This window comes from Petaurus breviceps, unplaced genomic scaffold (genome assembly GCF_028583685.1).
Source record: "Petaurus breviceps papuanus isolate PSGF00001 unplaced genomic scaffold, PetGlider_PUasm1.0 90808, whole genome shotgun sequence".
NCBI lineage: Eukaryota > Metazoa > Chordata > Mammalia > Diprotodontia > Petauridae > Petaurus > Petaurus breviceps.
The window spans coordinates 9,722,849-9,744,654 of record NW_027187349.1 but is presented as its reverse complement, the minus strand read 5'-3'; the positions used below and the strand labels follow the sequence as shown (position 1 = coordinate 9,744,654).

The following is a 21,806-nucleotide window of genomic DNA, read 5'->3' as shown; positions in this document are numbered from 1 at the left end:
ATTGCTCTTTGTGAACCCCACAATTTTAATTCTAGAGAGCTTGTGGCATTATGTGATAATAGACACAGAAGATAAAATAGAGAGATTTGACTTTACCAAGGGTAAGTCCTGTTTACCATAAGTTGGGTGGGTATAGATAAATAGAAGCAGATATATCCACGGAGCAGGCGGTTTTGTCATGTAGAGCTGTTTTTGTCTATGACTACATGTTGCTCTTCATTCCATAATCTATTACATTTTGACAAGCTAATCCACTCAGTTAATATCCATGAATTTATCTGACTAGTAAAGATCATTTTGAGTGAAACTAGTCATACAAATTGATGGGTTTATCAAATTCAAACAAATCATCTATTTCATCAACTAAATCATTGACGGAAATACTAAATAGAACAACCAGAGTTGACTCTTGTGTAATTACATTCAAATCCTTTGGGAAATTGACACTGAAAAGCTATTCTAGTAATGCTTTGATTAATGATTTCTCTAGGAATGAAATTCCTTTACAGCAAAGTATGTTTAAAACAAATGCAGAACAATTAGTCATGGAATGAAGAGCCACATGTATGCATAGGAAAAATTTCTCTTCCTGATAAAAATACATCTGATGACAAGTTCTATTTTTCCCCACCCAGCTGAAAATAAACAAGACTAACCGGAGGTAGGTTGAAAAATTTGCCAGTTTAAAAATATTATCTTTCCAACTTTCTTCTTTTATCTTTTCTTGTCATATCTAGACTCTCTTGGCTATGCCTAAGACCTTTCATTCCCTTTTTTTCCCTCTTCAATTTCTATTAACCTTAATTTAGTTCCTTTGCATCCTTCCTTCTATTGCATAACTCCAAGATGTATATGTTATGTTTTCTGATATGTTGGACGTTTTAGTACTTAATGATCATAGCCTGTCTTCTCTGGTGTCCTAGAACGTGTGTATTATTTCTACCTTGGACAGTAAAGTTACAAAGAAAGTGTTCTTATAATTCATCATTTTGTAGAATTGCCATGTATCAACATTATTAAATAATTTTTATGTTAATGTCTTTTTCTAAAATTTAAAATTGATTTATTTTTGTAATGATTCCATATATATGTAGCAGAAGTTGGACAAATCTACATGATGTTGCCCATATATGGCATAATACTCGTGCCTCAAGAATGTAGATTTTTATTTGTAGTAGAATTTTCTGGTAAATCATTTATTTTGTCTCCATAACTTCACCTACCCAGAGATTGACTGGAAACTTCTAATTCATCTTGAGTCTGAATATTGTTAAAATAATAATTATTATTAATAAATTAGAGTATAAAGTGTCTCTTCCCTTGCTGTCAAACCTGATTTTTGGTGTATGACACCTCACAAGAAATAGTCTTAAGTGATGAACTAGTACACAGAATACTAAGTATTTGATTGCCTTTTACTTAGAGTAATCTCCCATTTTTGTAATCTTTTAAGTTCTATTGTTTTACCTGTTAGCTCTATGTGGTGATTCCCAGATCTAGCTCTAATCTGTCTTTTGAGTTCCAGTTCCTTATCACTTACTGACTGTCAGTTATTTCCAAACTGTATTCCCCCTAGGAATCTTGAACTCATCTTGTCCATTACAGAATTTTTTTCCCTTTCCCCTAAACCCCACCCTCTTTCAAACTTACCTATTTCTGTTAAGGATACTATCATCCTCCCATACACTGAGGACTTTAAACTTTGGAGGCATCTGAATTCTTCTCTGCCTCACCCCTTAGGTTTAATCAGTTCCTAAATCATATTGATTATACAAGGGGAGAGGAGTGGAAGGAGGGAAAAAAACATATCCCTCAGCCATTCTCTTTGAAAAATTTATTAAGATACCAAAAGACTGAGTCCCAAAACCAGAAAGTGAAAGCCATCAGAGTAGTTATGATATTGGCACAGGTAGATAAAGTAGAAAGCACCCACATTTTCAAGCCTTTAAAACAGAACAGGCTACCTCAGGCAAAGGTCCTCCTCTCCCCACTCACAGCAACCACCCAGCGTCCTGGAAGAGCGCTCCCAGCAGCTCCGGCCCCTGGCAGTGCTCAGCAGGAGTCCCAACTCAAAAAAAAAAAAAAAAGGCAACTGCCACCAACTGCCAACCACAGGACCGTTAGCTCGGCTTTTTTTTTTTTCTTGCTCTGCTATGTCAGCACATCCATGGGGCATGGGAGATCTTTAAATCCCATAACCCTTACAGTGGGTGCTAAGTGTCTGATGGGTGGGTGCTAAGTGTCTGAGCCTGGGATTCGATCTCCAGGTCTTCTCAACACTGGAGCCGGTGCTCTTACTCGCTTGTGCTACCTGGCCGCCCCTCTCTGTGTCTTTTCACAGGTTGCCTCATCCCTAGAATGCATTGTCACCTCACTTTGTAGAATTTCCAGCTTCTTTTAGTACTCAATTCAAATGTCACCTTCTATCGGAGACCTTTTCCTATCTTTCCCAATTGTTAATGCCCCTTCTTCCTTCAAAAAATATTTGATATTTGTATTCCACATTTTTTTTTTTTTGTAAGCAATCGGGGTTAAGTAACTTGCTCAAGGTTACACGGCCAGTTATTTCTGGGTGTGGTGCTGAGTATCTGACTCCAGATTTGATCCAGGTCATCCCAACACTGGAGCCGGTGCTCTTACTCGCTGAGCCACCTGGCCACCCCTAAGCAATTGGGGTTAAGTAACTTGCTCAAGGTTACACGGGCAGGTGTTTCTGGGTGGGTGCTAAGTGTCTGAGCCCGGGATTCGATCTCCAGGACTTCTCAACACTGGAGCCGGTGCTCTTACTTGCTGTGCTACCTGGCCACCCCAATATTCTACATATTTTTAATATGTCACTGACATATCTTCCTTTTCCTCTCTCAGGAGAGGAGGGACTGTTTTTTCTTTTTCTTCTGCTTTGTAGCCAAGTACTCTGCATTATACCTAATATAAAGTAACCTCTTAACAAATGCTTGTTGAATAAATCAGTCAGTATTTATATGTTTGCTTAAAATTAGCAAGAGAAATAAATTAGTTCAGTACATTTAAAAATTCATCTATTAAAAATAACTGCAATAAGTATCTAAAGAGTCAGCATATCAAACTGTAGTGCTTTTTAAAGATTTATAATGTAACTGTTGTTTTTCCTAAACATAATCAAAATCAGAAAATGTATTGAAGTCCTAGTGTTTACTGTAATTGAAATAAGAGTACTTACAAAACTTTTTGTTCCTTTTTTTTCTACAGAACCTATTTTGATAACATAGTCGCAATAGATTCTCTACTTGAACACATAATGGTAGGTTGGTTCTTATCTTTTAAAATGATGTTATTAAGTCTTAAGAATCTCAACTTCTTATTTTTACTTATATAAACTGCTATTAATATTATAATGATATTTAATAAAATGATATTTAATAAAAATAATTTGGATGTCACTATCAAATAACTGATAATTCCTAGTAAGAGTCTACTCTTTTGAATAAAATGTTTTCTTGAATATTTCAAACAAAGCTCACCTTTGCTTAAATAAAGACTACCCTTGAAAACCAGATAGACTTTGAACTCTTTTCTTTTTCTTATGCTGAATAATTTGATACTTCTAGCCTTACTACTAAAAAACTCACTACCCCTTTCTCAAAAATATGATTGGAACCACCAGGCATGTCAATTGATGTAAAAAAATACGTTCACTCCTTTGATCTATGGTTAAATCTGATTTTTCTAGTGTTGATCCCTTTACTACTTTACTACATTGCAGGTCCTGGTAATGGAGGTTGTTATATAGTCTAATCTAAATCTATTTGATCGTGGAGCAATATCAAGCTACATTTTTCCTTCCTAAAAGCTAACTAGCATTTCAAGGGAAGAGCCATGGACAGTGTTCCACAGTTGCATGTAGCATTTTCCACACTTTGTTACTTAAAATACCTTATCTTTCCACTATATTCTTCTCCTCAAAGTTTTTCCCTTGTGCAAAACTGTCAGCATCTTTCACTCCAAGACTATCAGCAATCATTCTTGCCCTTTTTTCAGACACAGTCTCAGGGTTTCTGGTGAGATGACAGAGTATCAGTTTATTACAGAAATATTCAGGACTGCCATGCTGCATCTTTAGTATAGAGTCTTTTTAATGTATCCCTGAGCTATATGGAATTCAAAGTCATGGCATGTTAGGCCAAATGCATAAGATAATTTAGAATGTTGAAATTTTAAAAGTTTTCATAGCATAGAGACAGTATGCTAAAGAGGTTGGGATTCATTGTCAGACAAGAAGAGCTTTAGATCTTTGTTCTTAATTAGCATCACTGAGTGTTTTGAGGTGCCAGTTTTAAGAGCTTTAAGTGTCATAGCAAAAAGCCACTATTCCCTTTCTTTGTTCTTTAATATCCTGTTGCTTTATTGTCAGTAGCATATCCAAATGACTACATTTTATTTCCAATGTGTGAAACATAATTCTCTCAGTATAAGTGACAAACACACAGACCCACCAGACGCTCTCTCTTTTGTCTGTTTTTGGTGTTACACTGTAGAGTCTGCATAAAAAATGTAGTACGTATTGCCAAGCTTTTCCAGAAGAACATCTTATTTTTACTGCATTATAAAGATATAAATTTTAGGTGAAAGAAATGGATTACTAGTTTCTCTGAAGATAATATGACCTTTTCTTGATTACAAGGGTCCTTGTTAACATCATTTTATAATGCATCATGTTTTTATGTAAATGCTCTCAAGTTCTGTTGAGATGTATAAGCCTGTTTTCTTCATCTAAAAAAATAACAATAAAAAGCCTCTTATTTTTGTTGATTGAGTCTGTTGTTTCTATTGTTCTCTTCCCTCCTTTTTAACTGAAATGCCTTGCTGTTTCATTCCCACCTTACATTTGCTATCTTTCAAGCTTATTAAATCATTAAGCTTTATTTTGCAAAATATTTGGAGTCCTCTATCTTATGGATGATTGCAGAATGCTTCCATAGTATAATTAACGAGTTTTTTGATAGCCGTTTATCCTCATAACTATCTGTCCTGTCCCTCTTTGATTTTACAGTTGTATTCTGAGTGACGGAAGCCACACACAATATGATCTCTGGAAAAGGGAGATGTTGCTACATGTAACAATTCAGTCAGTCATCGAATCACCAGGGTCTACAGGAGCCATGTAGTCTAATAAATACCTGAACACAGACATTGTAGCGTAGTAGAAATTTGTTCTTCTTAAATTAGTTATTATTAAATTTATTTCATCATTATAATTTATGAGGATCTTTTCCTAATTCTTACATCCAATATAAGAGTTTTCCTCTCTGCCTTATATAAACATATTGCTACTACTTCATCTAAGTCATTCATAAAGTTATGGAGAGTAACAGAATAAAATGAAATTAGCAGTTTTGAAAAATGTGGGGAACAGGTGTGCCCAAGCAATTCTCTCCCTTTATTCTAGCTGTCTCCCCTCTTCTTTGTGGTTCATGGATTAGGTATGAATTCCTGTATTCTCCTTATCATGAATCCTTTCTGCCTCCTACTGAAGACACTTTAATTCTTACCTTCATCAATGTGGATTTCTAAGTTTGATGGCCACAGATGCTCAAGATTTCCTATTCATTTTGTTAAACAAACTATCATTAACCTAATCTACTTGAAGTAAATACAGAGAAGGAAGGAAGGAATAAGAGAATAAAGGAAAAGATTTAGGGGTGGAACGAAGTTAATTTTTAACACTAATAATAATAATGATGATGATGATAAATGGCTAACATTTATGTAGTGCCCACTGTGTTCCAGGCTTTGTACTAAGTGCTTTGCGAATATTATTTCATTTGATCCTCACAAAAATGATAGGAGGTACGTTTATTTTTTATTTCGATTTTATAAACAAAATAAGGCAATTAGATGTTAAGTGATTTGCTAAGGATTACATAATTAATAAGTGTCTGAGACTACATTTGAACTCAGGTCTTAACTACAGGTCTGGCACTCTTGCCACTGTACCACCTAACTGTACAATAAAATTTAGGTGTTAAGTCATAATATTTAATCATAATAGTTAAGCATTAATAATCCTTTAGGTGCTTTACTATCAAACTATATTACTTCTCCTTTTTTTGATTTTCACAAGATGATACTTATTTAAAAAGGGAGAGATTTCTCCAAGTATATAATTAGAATGGTTACAAATTAAAATTTCTTCTCCTTGTCCTAGTGTTTTTACAAATTAAAATTCCTTCTCCTACTCCTAGTGTTTTTAAGGAATTTCCCAAGTTGTGATCTTTCTAAAAAATAATCTTATAAAATATTAGTGAATATATGGACTTAAACCAAAACATCATTCCTGTCCACCATAGAAGTCCTAAATTTCATGCCTGTTACTGGTTCTCTCAATGCTAAGTTCTCTTTCTTCTAATTTGGGAAAATATTGTCATTTACATACAGTCATATGTAAGGTAAGAATTCTGTCTCTGAATAACTTGAACTTGATTGCATAACATGGGAGATGCTGACAAAGGACTGCCCATCATGGCATGTCCACATCAAAGAAGGCACTGTGTTCTGTGAGTGAAGCAGAATTATAGTAGCATGAATTTAGAGACATCTCTACTTCAAATGTTTATCTGGCCTATTTGTGTTGAACTTGTGGGTAAAGCTTTCCCAGCTTGTATTGGTCTAGTAAGCTGCCGTCAGTCCGGCACATTGTTCCTTAACTCTAACAGAATGATGTTATTTTGGTCCTTTCCTAGAATAAAGGACAACCAAGCAAACTAGGATTCTGTGATAGCCTGGGATGTATTATCAGCCCTGCCAGAAGAGCAGTTGATTAAATCTACTAGACAGATAGGGGGAAAATTGTTTTTTACATAATATATATATATCATATATATATAAATATGTGCATATATATATACATACATACATACTACTGTAAAGCCAAGCACGAGCAGCTTTCCAGAGGACTGCTGCTGTGAACAGCTTTTGAGGTTCTGATTACACAGTATAGTGAACTCTTTATGAATTCAATAACAAATCAGAGCAAAACATTCACAGAAAATAAAAATACAGCATTCACAATGACTTATTACTAAAATAGCCTCATAGTTTTCACCAAAGTGGTCACAATAGTTTTCAACAAAGTACAATCATTCAGTCAATCACAAAATCCTTAATTCAGTCACAAAGTACAAAAGTCAAAGTTCTCCACCCCTAGGTCACAGTAAATCATAATCTTCTCAGTTAGTACACAATATCTAAGTAAAGTCTCCTTTTCAGCTTGACTTGAGGCTGGCTCTCAGCCTCCATGGTTCCTCTTCCATGGTCCCAGCTCCAATTTGTCACCTGGGTTCAAAGGCAGGCAGCTCCCAGTTCGTTGTCCAGCTCCTTGTCAAGTTCTTTGCCCTGTTCCATATTGAAGTTCACAGTGTTCAGTCCACTTCAGGTCCTTCTCAGTTCCTGTTTCTGGGAAGACAAAGCTTGACAAAGACACAGTGATATTCTTACGCATTGCTGGCATCATCATCAATTCACTATCTGCCTGTGAAATCAACTCACACCTACCAACAGTGTCTTAAGAACTCAACACAAATCATCAATATAGTATATAAAGCAACCCAGATCCACAAACAAGTTCCAAGAGGTCAGCACAAATCATCAATAAAGTCCCAGGACCTCCAAAACCCTCTTCTAGGACCTCAGTAAACATACAACCAGAAAATCCTCTTTCAGGGCTTCCAGTAAGGTACCAGGGCTTCTGTACAAAGTATCACAAACAAACATTGACACAGACAGAACAGAGTGCTGGGATACCACATTTTCTCCTTCTTGACTCTGCCATCACAAGAATCCTCTTTTTAGTTCTTTTGTCTCTAGCATGGAAATTCCCCTTATATATGGTCATCATCTCCTCCCCTTATTGTTGCAAGAGTTCACAAGTTGTGGAGTTCACTTGTTCTGTTTCTTAACAGAGTTGATACAAAGTTCAAAAGAAACTTGAACTGAAACAAGGTGTTAATTCGATAGCTGAAACAAGGTGTGAACTACTTCTGTGCTTGCCATTACAGCTACTAACACTAAAAATCCTAAACACTAAAATATCAGATTGGGATGATAAGGTCCATCCTTGACACACTAGGGACTAAATTACCCTAATTTATAGACCATGAAGACAGTTGCATTATTTTTCAAGGTCACTTAAAAGATTTATTTGGTTTAGTCAAATTAATTGAATTGACTATTTGCTTGATACTTTTAGGTATTACTTGTGTTTCTGAACATTGTTGGATGTTATCTAGGATTAAAAGTTGCTTATGCTAGACTAGAAGGAAGACCAAGAAATTCAAAGGTGAAAGAACTGATGTTATTGAAATAATTGACAGGGTAGGGAGTTAAGTAAAGGTAGAATAGGAGAATAGGGAATAGAGAATTCAATCCTTCAATTCAAGGATTGAAGATCACAACAAGGGTGAAAAAGGACTGCCCCACTGGGTAGTTGAAAAATAGAGATATTGATCATAAGAGTTGAGAAATTGAAGGAATGTTGACAACCAGCTGTTAGAAGAAACAACAGTATAGGTATTTCAAATCTCTAAGGATGATTTGAGGAAGGCTTTGAGAGGCTATAAATCAGGGAAACTGTTCTAGAAGTCAGGATCAGTAGATGACAAAGAATTGAGAGAGGACAAAAAAGTCAGATCGATTGCATAGCATGGGAGACCCTGACTTCAAAGGAACAGATATGATTAAGTAATGATAACTGAGTAAGGTTTAGAAGTAGCTGTAGGTTGTAAGAATTATATGTTAAGGAGGAATAGGAAATGATAGAAAAAGAATTGAATATTGTGAACAATAGTAATTCTGAGGAAGGGCAGGATTGTAATTAAATCCCCCTCCTTCCCCCACCTTTTTTTAACCTGCTATTTAATTCAAACAAATGTATAGAAAAGTAAAAAATCTGAGATGACTGGTCAGTTTAAGAAAAGCAGTTATTTCTGTGTATGCTAAATATTTAATATGAGTTACTTTTGACAAGTTGTAGAAGCTGCTAAGAAATGGTAGGATCATGGACTAAGGCTTTGAAGGGGGACTTAGAGAGGCTGATCAATCTCTTTATTTTCTAGATGAGTAAGTGAAATATGGGGAATTTAAGCCTCTTGCCTTGCCTGTGGTCAGACGTATTGTTAAAGAATCCGGATTTGAAGTAAAGTCTTATGAATCCAAATTGAAAACCTTTTCTATTGCCCCATGTTTCCTCTTGTTGCAGAGCAAAGGCTGGTCAGCACTTATATTAAATAATGCCTCTGTTATGCACTTCATCTTAGGTTACCTACAGGAGGAGTTTCTTGATATCTAATCTTTTCTTTGTTATTTTTCCTTAGATATATGCAAAAAACTTGGTGAATGCAGATCGTTGTGCACTTTTCCAGGTAGACCATAAGAACAAAGAATTATATTCAGACCTTTTTGATATTGGGGAAGAAAATGAAGGGAAGCCTGTCTTTAAGAAGACCAAAGAAATAAGGTATGCAATGAAGTCAAAAAGCAAATAGGCTCTGATTACAGATGTGCTGGTATTATGTTACCCGCTTTCTGTGCCTATTCACAGGTATGCTGACAATACTTGTCATACTGTGATATCATTCCCACCAGGACCCGCCTCCAGAAGGTAGTACTTCTGGGAATGACATTGCAGTGCCACCGAAACAGCCTCTCTGAAGCAATAACGTCACTCCTGGAAATGCCCTCTTCCGGAGGCGGTCCTTTTGGAAATCATGGTGGAAAAACTTACTAGTGTGCCAAGGTAGGTCCAGGTGCACCCTGTCTGCTCTTGTGCATCTTCCATGGAGAAGAGCATGGAGATGTTTGATAAGGGTGCACCAACACTGAGCATCTCCTCAGCTGTATCTCTAACACCACAGAGCCAAACACGGGGTGGCTCGTGTGATTAATTGGGGCATTAAGCTAACCAGTTCCTATCACTGACCAGTTATTGTAGCCAGTTGTGTCACACACATTTACACTTGAAATTGGAATAACCATCAATAACCTATAAATGGCCACCATAGGTAGGATTCTGCTTACAGAAGTCATCTGGTACAACATTATAGATTAATTCAGTGCTTATTTGGCTGCTGCAGACGCTGACTTTTTCTCCATTCAAGTTAGATTACTGCACTCAAGTGGAGTACTTTAGCAGAACCCCAGAATTATAAAGGATTCAATATAGACAACTCTTAGTTTATTTTAATCTTTTTCATTTTCTCACATTAACACAAGGTGCTTTGGTAATTACCAGATCTCAATGTATTTTTCCCCTTAGTGAACTAGATTCCACTTGACAAACCTGTGTCCCCTGAGGACAGTGAAAATTAGCTAGCTAATTTCCATACACTATAAGATTAGGAAACCAAAATTATGTACTTCCTTCTTTGACTTGCTGAGACAAGCCTATGTTCACTTGATCACAATTTAATCTTTTAGCAATTTCTAAAGAACAGTTCAGGTATAGTTAAGGATGGTTAGTTGGTGCACTAGGTTAGAGTCAGAAGACCTGAGTTCAAATGCAGCCTCAGATACCAGCTGTTTGACCCTGGGCAAGTCACTTAACTCTGTTTATCTCAGTTTCCTCATCTGTAAAATTAACTGGAGAAGGAAATGCCGAACCACTCTAATATCCTTGCCCAGAAAACTCCAGTGGGGTCATGGAGAGTCAGACACAAATGAAACAACTAAACAATGACATGGTTGTTAAAATTGAGTTGTTTGTTTAACAAAGTCTGAGTGCTGAAACTTCAGATAGAATATAAATCTTATTTTGAAACATTTAACATGTTGTTTCTTTTAGCAATGCATCACAACAGGGGCAGCTAGGTGGCATAGTGAATAGAGCACTGGCCCTGGAGTCAGGAGGACCTGAGTTCAAATCTGGCCTCAGACACGTCACACACAACTAGCTGTGTGACCTTGAGCAAGTCATTTAACCCCAATTGCCCTGCATTTCCCCCTCCAAAAAGCAAAAAAAAAAAAAAAAGCAATTCATTTCAGGGGTGGATAGGTGGCACAGTCAATAGAGCACTGACCGTCAAATCAGAAGGACCTCAGTTCATATCTGGCCTCAGACACCTAACACATAACTAGGTGTGTGACCTTGGGCAAGTCACTTAACACCAATTGCCCTGACTTCTCCTGTCCAGAAAGCAAAAAAACAAAAACAAAACCCAGTACATCATACTTTTTTATGTCTGTGTGTGTTGTTGGGAGAACAATCTGTAGAATGCTTCTGATTAAATTTCAGTTGTAACAGAAGACTGTATAATCACCAACACAAAATTCCTTTGTAAAAAAATAGCAAAATGACAAAATGAAAATTACCTTCATGGGTTTTGTGACATGAAATTATAATTTTTGCTTGCTTATTGATGTTTTGAAAATGTTATATTGATGTTTTCTTTATAGCTTCTTTTAACCATAACTGTTTTATGTGACATAATTTATAAGTGCTATCTCTGTAATAATAAAGGCAGAAGATTTTATAAAATTTCTTCTACCCACTGCCATTGATTTTGTTGAAAATGTCAGATTTTAAAAATTCATTCTCAACTAATTGAATTAAAGGTTGCAATTGGATGGCAGTAATCAAATTAATAAACCTCTATCATCACTTACTATGAGCAAGGCTAATAATTCAATTCATGTACCTCACTTCTGAAATCAGTACTATTCAGTATTTGTCACATAACTACAATAAAATAATCTTAACAGTATGATGATTGAAATGTATTTCATGCTAGATACTTAAGAGTTTTTATGTCCAGATGTATTTGAGATATAAAAAGTGAGTTATTCTTCAGATAATGATTCCGTTCAAAGACCTTAAGGACTTCTCTGGCTAGTCTTCACAGAATTCGGTATTAACATCATAGTCCTGGTTGTTCCCTTCCAAGAGTTAGTTACATATCTTGAAGAATTTGTAACGAATGATGGCCATGTAGTTGATTTTCTCACAGGCCAGTACTTACTTGGAGAAATTGTTGCAGGATAGTGTTAATCTCACTTTATTGCCTGCCAAGAATCTGACAGGGTACATTGTCCTTGGGTTGTCTTATTTTGATTCCAGTTTTGACAAGGATGAGGAAGTCATGTAAGAGACTTATGACTGTGGGTGCAGCAATTCACCAACCTTCTCAATGTCCCTCAGATGAGATTTTCATAGCAGCATAGTCTCTTAATTCATTGTAACTTGATAAATAATTTGTTGTGCTATGCATATTGAAATTGGCCTTTTCTACCCCCCAAAATCATAAATGAGCACTTTTGACATCTTTTAGATAATGTAATACTCTGCCACTCCTTGACAGGAATGAGAAGACCAAGATCTGATTACTTTATGCTCATAAATCAAGTAGGCAGGCAGCAGTTACTTATTAAATACTTTCTGTGTGTCAAGCACTCAGCAAAACCGTGGGGGATAAGAGAGGCAAAAACAGGGCCTTGCCTTAAGAAACTGACGTTCTTATAGGGGAGAAAACATATAAATAAATAGGTGGATATAATACTCAGTGTCATCACAAATATTTATTGAGCATTCACTGGATTTATGACTCTGCACTAACTTTACATTTTTATGACACTTTCTTATGGGACTGTCCTTTTAAAATACAATTCTTGTTTTTCAGAAGAATAGGTGTAAACAGCAAATTGTAATAGAAATGAATCATTAGGAAAGTAATATAAGAATGCAATGTAATTTTGGCAAAAGCTAAACTTTTATGGTCGGGGATCCTCTAAACAATTCACACAATATCAGATTGCAATCTTGGTTGCTTAAAACATTTTTAAACATTGCCTTTTCTATAATAAGATTATGAAGTAATTGTTTTGTATTTTTGGTGTTTTAAAAATAATTGGAACACAGAATTGAGAGCCTTTTATGTTCAAGTGTACTATCATTTAATCCTGCTAACTTGTTTTGAGGCTTTGTGTGCATTTACTGATTAGCATGCCTCTTTTTTTATCTGTGTGCAGATTTTCAATTGAAAAAGGAATAGCTGGTCAGGTGGCTAGAACAGGGGAAGTCCTTAACATCCCAGATGCCTATGCAGACCCACGCTTTAACAGGTAAGAAATGCTTGGCAGAAGGACACGGATGCTTTTCTTCTTAAATGATGCCAAGAATGGACAATAGGTTGTCATTACTTAAGTGAGGCAAAGCCGTACCATTTATGTACCATTTATGCTAGCTCTAATTATGCAAAATATATTACAGTGCTTTACTAGCTGACATTCATGTGACACTTTAAGGTTCACAAGGGGCTTTACTCATGTACCTTATCTGATCCTTACAACAGCATTGTGAAATGGTTGCTCTTTTTACCCTTTGATAATATTACAGATGAGGAGATTGAGGCTGAGCAAATTAGGTGATTTACACAGGGTCATGTGGTTAAAGTGTCTGAGGCAATATTCCATCCCATCTTCTTGCTGCTAGATGTGAGTTCAGTTCTTTGTCCACTTATCATTCTGTATTGTTTTGCCACAGTTATGAAAGAACTAGAGCCAACATTAATCCACTTAGTTTCAGTAAGGCTTTAATCTGTGTTATTAAATGGTCATGACAAATGGGATGGTAAAACACATAACAATAGATAACTGCTTTTTTAAAAGTTTATTTGAAATTCATATGGGACATATTTCTCTAAATTGCATTTTTATTTACCACTTCTAATAAAAGACATAGTTTCTGTCAATAAATCATTCTCCAAAGGGAAAGGAGTGCAAGAATATACTTTTAACAAGTTAGGAAGAATTACTATCTACTTTCAAATCAATTTAGCTTTTTTTCCAAATTAGTTTCAGGGAATAAGGAGTGCTGTGTCTGTGTTTTCATGGTTGTGGAGAACTACTGATTATGAAATTCCCTCTATCGAAGCAAATTGGCAATTTTTCTACAACTTAAGAATCTTAGAAATTTCTCTGGGTAAATGCGGAATGTTTTACCAAGGCTCACAGAGCCAGTGTTATATAGAACAGAGGCATCAAACAAGTGACCTGGAAGCCACATCCGACCAGCAGTATTTTTAAGTGCTGCAAGAACCAGGTTAAAATGTAAGGGGGACATATTTCACAAAATAAATTTTAAAAAACCACAATGTAACAGAGGTATGTTATTTTATGGTTTTCTAAGTTAATATATGGCCAGCAGAGCTCCTTCTGTATGGTTCAGTGTCTTTGTTTCTATTTGAATTTGATATCACCACCTTAGAGGGTAGAATTTGAATTATATTATCCTGACAGAGGCCTCCCTTTCAGCCACCATGTTGCCTTTCCAAAAATCTATGTCTTTTAAAATATATGGGTTAACAAGCAAATATCCATTTTGGAACTTGATGAATTTTATATGAGATCATTTCAGCTTAATTTTGCGATGATTACATAAACTTCCCTAAGAATTTAGATGACTTTTATTATTATAAACTCTGCTTTAAATGAAGGATTGAATGAGTGAATGAAAAGTGATTATTATCATTTAAAGTATTCCAGATGCTGTACTGAGTGCTTTGGATACAGATCCAAAAAAGCGAGATAGTTCTTGCCCTGGTGTAGCTTCCTTTTTAATTGTGGGACAACACATGTAGAGGAGTGGTGGGCAGGGGGCATTTTAGTTAGTGGAATCAGAGATATGGGAACTGACTCATATGTCAGACAGTTGACATGCCCTTTCCAGAAGTAATGGATAGTACTATTAATTTAATTAAATTACCATGTTTACTGCAAGAGGTAAACTGGGGGAGGCTGACTGGAACAATATAGAACACGATGGCCTAATTAAATGACTGGATAGAATATGGAAGCATAGTTTGGAGCTTGGTTAGATTCCATGGACTAAATTTGTTCACACCCACTCATTCCCTGGTTAAGACCATTCATCCTTAGGGCAGAAACTCTAAAACAGACATTGGCTTCCCTGGAAACTAAGAAATAAATTGTAGAGGATTGTAGCAAAGAGGCTAGTCCACCTGAGGAGCAGCAGTGCAAACACAGCAAGGTATCTACCTTGATGTAGATGGTGTGGGTTTCTTTTTCATTGTAAGAAAAGTTTTTGTTTTTGTAACTTTTGAGACGTGTTAAAAAAAAAAAAAAGACGAACACAAAAAACAGAGCTCAAATAAAGATCTAATCATCAGAAAATAAGACTTTCAGGTTCCAAAATGCCAGGGTGTCATCTCTCCTGTGGTGTATTTAGTCATGTATACATTCCTTTTCACCTGGTTATACTCTTATCTTTGTCCTCCACTAAATACTTCAGTCCAGCTGATATGCTGAGGGTGTTCATTTAATCCTCTTGGATATCTCTTAATCCTGCATGGATACCAATTGAACCCATAGGTTTATCTTTCTATCTTATTTTCTTATCTGTCACTTATCTTTCCTTCATGACATGACCTATAGATAGTTAGGTCTTCTGTTTGCAGCTCACACTGAGCTAATTTCAGTAAGCTCCACAGCATTACAGAACCTTCAGTCCAAAATGTTTATCTGTTTAGAGGTAAAGACCTAACTTTTATCTAGTTACGCATTAAAAAAAAAAAAAAGAATGAACTCAGAACTTTGTCTCTTAATTACATTGTTTTGAAAATAAATTATTTTTTTACACTGCTGTTGGACAGGATCTTTAAAGTTATAGAAAAAAGATAACATTGTAAAAAAAAAAACTCAAAGTCTCTTTGCCACATATCTTAATTTTTAATCCAATTGCCATAACAGCAAAAAGGAGATTCAAACAAGTTTAATGATTTTAACAATATATTTAGAAATATCTCTACTAAAGTGCCATTCTGATATCTGATACTGAGTTTGGGTTCTCTCAAACCAGGTCATTGCCTTGAGCCAAGTGTTAAGCTTTCACTTCAAAAATCAATTTGATGATTGCTGGTGTCCAGTTTAAGAAATTTCAAGAGTTTCATCAGTAGAGGATTGGCTACTGAATAGTTTTGGCTGTAGCAATTTGTGAAGAAAAATAGGTGCTAGGAATGAATTCACAGCAGGAAGTTGTAGGTTCTTAGGGAACTAAATTGTTTAGCGAAAAACTATTTTTTTTTTAATTAAAAACAAAACAACCTTTCCTTCCTGACTGGTTTGGGGGTAGGTTACAATCCAGCATAAGGACTTTGCCACCTCCTGGGCCTGTGTCCTCAGTTTTAAAATGAGGCAGTTGAGCTAGATGATCTTAGACCACTCCTAACTCTTAGTGTTCTACTGTTCTGTTGTTCTTCTAGCATCTGTAATAACTTTATCATATGTCTAGGTCAAGGCTTATTATACTTTTTTTTTTAACCAACAGTGTATCTGAAACTCACGATGGCTAAGCCAGAAATTAGGCAGTTAGTGGCAAAACTTATGTCCTGGCTTTTGTTCTAGGTATATCCTTGGAACATATCACACTTTTATAGAAATAAGGCCCTAATTTTCTGAAATATCTTTTGTCTATGTTCATTGCCTCTAATTTCTCTTCTCACTTATTTTTCATCACCTTCAATCTGACTTTTAACATCACCCAACTGAAATTGCTCTCTCCAAAATTACCAGAGAGCTCTTGATTGTCATATTTGGTGGCCTTTTCTTAATGTACACCCTTATTGAGCTCTCAGCAGTATTTGACGCTATTGATCATGCTCTCCTTCCATATTTTCTCTCATCTTTAGATTTTTGTGGCACCTCTCTATGTTGCTATGTCTTTCTTTCCCTCTATCTCCCTGTATATCTATCTCTTTTTTTTCTCTTCCCTTCCTTCCCTCTCTCTTTCTTTCCTTTTCCCCCCTTCCTTTTCCCCCTCTCTTTTCTACTATTTGACCATTCCTTTTTCAGTCTTTTAATTAGAGTCATCGTCCTTTTAAAACTCCTTATCTCTGGATTTCTGTTCTAGGCTATCTTACCTTTTCTTTTTCTCTTTATTGATGTCTCTCTCCTGAATTCTAGTTTCCTAGCACCAATATCCTATTAGATGTTTTAAATAAGATGATACTAGGCACTCCAAAATTAAAATTTCCAAAACAGCTCAATATCTTTCCCTCAAAACTGGTACCACCTTTCAAAGGGCATCTCCATCATTCCAGTCACCCAGATTTGCAACCTCTTGGCATTCTTTACTCCTTCTTCTTATCCCACATATCCAATCATTTGCTAGATTTTATCATTTTTCTATGTTCACAACATCTCTCACCTCCATCCCTACCAGAAACTTAGGTTAGCCCCTTACCATCTGTCATTTGAACTATAGTAATAGCTTGCTAATTGTTCTCACTGGCTTAAATCTCTCCTCCCTCAGATCCATCTTCTACTTAGAGACAGTATTTCTCCTAAAATACAAGTTTGACCTTGAAACTCCCCTATTCATTTAACTCTAGTGATACCCTTTTATCTCTAGGGTAAAACAAACTGAAATTTGAGGCCCAAGCCACCTATTCAACCTTATTGTTCCATTATTACATTTGATGCAACCTTTGATACTGTCAAACTAGCCTTCTTGTTTCTCATGTACATCTCTACATCTCTCCCCTCCATGTTTTTGTACTGGATAGATACCCCTACCCCAACTTTTCTTCAAGGCTTAACTTAAATATGGCATCATATGTTTCTTAATCCCCTAAACTATTGATTCTTGCCTTTTTTTTTTTGAGGGGGGAAGGTAGGGCAATTGGACTTAAATGACTTGCCTAAGGTCACACAGCTAGTTTTGTGTTAAGTGTCTGAAGTCGGATTTGAACTCAGGTCCTGCTGACTGCAGGGCGGGTGTTGTGCCCATTCACTGCACCACTTAGCTGCCCCGATTGATTCTTTCCCCCAACAGAACTGCCTTTACTTTTGTCTGTCTTTTATACATGTTGATCCCCTTGATCAAATGGAAATTCATATTCTACTTCTGTCATAGCCTCACTACCTAGCATGTATATGGTACATAATAGTTATTTCATAAGTGCTGTCATCTCTAAAAAGAAAAAAAAGTAGCTTTAATGAAATATTTAAGATCATAAAGTTTGCTTTTGCATTGAATCTAATACATTTGCCTTTTAATACCACTTGATTATTTCCCTGAATAGGTTTTTTTTTTGTTTTGTTTTTGTTTTGTTTTTGCTGTTATCAGTTTAGGTAATTGTGCCTCCTCACTCAGTGCTAAGATTTTCTTAACTCTTTGAATAATGACAGTCTTATTAAATAGAATGATTAAGCCTTATGAGATAGATGGTATATTAATAATTTTCTTTTCTGTTTCTCTTTTTTCACCACTTCTCAGGGAAGTAGATCTCTACACAGGTTATACCACACGGAATATTTTGTGTATGCCTATTGTCAGTCGAGGGAGTGTAATTGGTGTTGTGCAGATGGTCAACAAAATAAGTGGAAGTGCCTTCTCCAAAACAGATGAAAACAACTTTAAAATGTTTGCAGTCTTTTGTGCTTTAGCCTTACACTGTGCTAATGTAAGTAATATTTCTCAGAATGTTTTCTTGAATCCAGTGTTGACTGAAAAAGCCTTATATTAAAGTTTTCAAGTATTTGCCAGTTGTATTTTCTCTGATTAGTGTGATTCATTATTTTATACATTTCATAATCACAGGAATATTAGAAAATGTACTTCAAATGAGCATAATACCTATACCTTTATTCAGGTACGCTGGAAAGTGTGAAAACCCAACAAAAAAGGAAATTTGTGGAAAGCCAGAAATTATTCGCTTCATGTATAGTTCAAGAAGAAAAAAAAATCCAAAGTATGAAAATATTGTCTAGTTCATAATCTAAGTTGTATAAATAATATTTGAGAAGACGTGACCCCAAATTCTGTGTATCATGTTATCATTAGAATTTAATAGCAGCGAATTCTACTTAATGTTGGTGTGGTGCCATCTTGTGGAGAAATTTAGTCAAGACCTTATCCTAGGAAAGATTCAACATTTTATCTTAATAATCACAATTTGAAAAGATAGAAAAGAATGACTAAAGATACCTAGTTTCATTTTAGATTATAAATATGTGTTATTATCTTTTACGTAGAAAGTCTGATATTTGAAGGAAGTGAGACTGGAATGAATTTGAATAAATTGTTTAATTTTAGAGAGAAGCATGTTAAGTAGATGAGAGAAAGAATGTGAAGTAAGGGCAGAGACTAGAGACAAGTGACTGGAAGCCAGCTGCAGTAAAGGTATCAGAGAGAGAAGTAGCAAATAATCCCCTAGAAGAGGTTGACAGAAAGGGCTGATTATGGTATTACATGAAATAAATAGTTGTTTCTCTTTTGAACACATACTTGCAGACAGTAGAGTAGGAAACATTAGAAGTAATGCAGCTTTGATTTCGCGATGTATAGATACTCCTCCTGCTGGGAGATCATAATTCATTTAGTAGTTCTTTTTTCATCCTTTGTGATTCTTACTCAGGTGACCGTTGATCATAGTATGTGCTAATTGATTATTAGTAGCTAATGTCTTTTGCTTAGAATTGTCACCTAGATTACCAAAATGTTTTCTTTCTTTTTTATTAGAATTTTTACTTGAATAAATTTAATGTGGAGAAATGCAATTTTTAGACTTTATATACATAATACTGGCAGAGGAGGTTTAAATTTTTCAAAAGCTAAAAAACTGCTAACCTATAATATATTAGATAGTTGTCTTAACTGATTTAGGTAAAGAACTGACTAATTTTACTGGATTAAATGGATGCTATGACTTTGTTTAGATTCAGCTTAAAAGACAGGTTGTTTCCATATGATGGCCGCATAGCTTTACTGCCATTTCTTGGTGCTTTTCAAATTATGTAGTCAGATAATTGATTCAATACTTTGTCTTGAAAAACATCACCATATAGGATATTTTCAGAGTAAATATTATACATCTCCTTCACCAGTTTCTTAAAAAAAAATTTAATTGTATAAACTACCTTTGCACAAACATTTGATCTTTGCCCCTTCATTAGAATCTTGTCTAGTAGGGTGGCTAGGTGGTGCAGTGAATAGAGCACCGGCCCTGGAGTCAGGAGGACCTGAGTTCTAATCCAGCCTTAGACACTTGACACACTTACTAGCTGTGTGACTTTGGGCAAGTCACTTAACCCCCATTGCCCTACTTTCCCCCCTCCAAAAAGCAGAGAGAGAGAGAGAGAGAGAGAGAGAGAGAGAGAGAGAGAGAGAGAGAGATATTAGTGCCAGAGATATTTTTAGAGGAGTCATTTTTAAGGAAACTTAACTTGTTACACCAGCATAATTAATTTTCTCCTGGTTTGTTTAGTTTAACAGATGCCCAGAGACACATTTTTAATTGCTATATAAAGCTGAGATTTCCCTGGAGGAATTTTGTTTCATTTGCCTTTCTTTGTTTTGAAGTGGAAAATAAGACAGAATAGGTAAAAGGGGGACTCTTTGCCTTATTTGTGTGGTAAAACTTGTAAGTTTGCATGGGAGGTGGAGCAAGTGTTTCATTCTCATAGAACCCCTAAATTGGCTCTCACAAATCTAAAAGATGAGGAACTTTGAGTAGTTCAGTATACCTCCAAGGAAACATAATAGGCAGGTTATTCTTTAACTTTACTACTTTACCTTTACCCAAATTCTGCTGTTTTTGTATACCATATGTGTATCATAAGCCTTACAATTCTCGCTTTCTGAAATTACTTTCTCTTCTAGAAGGCTACTGATAACTCTACTGTACATCTCTTCATTCTTTTGCAGTTTTTATTTGTTTATTTCATTCCATTTGTTTTAAAATAAGTTAAAGATTTAGCAGAATCCTGACTGTTGGACTGTTGATCTCCCATCTTGATTAAGAATTTGTTCTGTTTCCTAAGACTTGTCTGCTACTATAAATATGGTTTTTTGTCATTTCAGTCATGTCTGACTCTTCATGACCCCATTTGGGTTTTCTTAGCAAAGATACTGCAGTGGTTTGCCATTTCCTTCTCCAGCTTATTTTAATTAAAAAAATATTTTTTTTTGCTTTTTTGGAGGGCAATTGGGGTTAAGTGACTTGCCCAAGGTCACACAGATAGTTTTTTGTTAAGTGTCTCATTTGAACTCAGGTCCTCCTGACTCCAGGGCCAGTGCTCTATTCACTACACCACCTAGCCACCCCCTCCGGCTTACTTTATAGAGGAGGAAACTGAGGGAAACAGGGTTAAGTGACTTACCCAGGGTCACACAGAAACAGTGCATGAATAACTAAGGACATAAAAGATATAAATATAGAGTTAGGTAATCTTAGAGGGGAAGGCACTAGCAGCTGAAGAGATCAGGAAAGGCCCTCTGTAAAAGATGGGTCTTGAGCTAAATCTTTTTTAAAAAAAAAAAGAACACCTAAGAGGTGGAGTTGGGGTAAGGAAGAATATTCCAGGCAAGGGAACATCCAAGTACAAAGGCATGGAAATGGAACCTAGAGAAATTAATCGCAGTGTAGCAAGATCATGCAATGAGTAGGAGAGTCATGTAGAAGAAGATTGAAAAGGTAAGAAGGGTTAAGGTTTTGAAGAGCTTATATGCTAAACAGAAGAGCTTCTTATTTGAGACTGGCATATAATTAGGTTATATATCCCTTCTGTTTTCTTACCACTCCTTGCGCCTTTAATAATCTGTTCTTTAACCTCAAGGCATAAAATTAGTTTTATTAATTATAACTAAAAACTGTGTTAATGTTAACTACTTGCTGACAACTGGTTTATGATATTTGATGGAAATGAGATGTATGCTTCTTTTGCGTTGTAAATTTAGGTGTGTACTACACCTTTGCTTTGTTTACCAACTATATAGTTAAAATAGCTTGTTGTCATTTAAAAAATACATCGTCAGAAGAAGA

General features: G+C 35.7%; 1 protein-coding gene across 2 annotated transcripts in view; it reads left to right on the top strand.

Annotated features, from left to right (window-relative positions):
- PDE10A (phosphodiesterase 10A) overlaps positions 1–21,806 on the top strand; it is a 245,877-nt gene that overhangs the window by 152,246 nt on the left and 71,825 nt on the right. For both annotated transcript variants that reach the window (XM_069070406.1, XM_069070405.1), the window contains 4 exons: positions 3,229–3,280; positions 9,348–9,490; positions 12,994–13,086; positions 18,260–18,446. In XM_069070406.1, the coding sequence (XP_068926507.1) occupies positions 3,229–3,280; positions 9,348–9,490; positions 12,994–13,086; positions 18,260–18,446 (475 nt within the window). The remainder of the gene's footprint in view (positions 1–3,228; positions 3,281–9,347; positions 9,491–12,993; positions 13,087–18,259; positions 18,447–21,806) is intronic.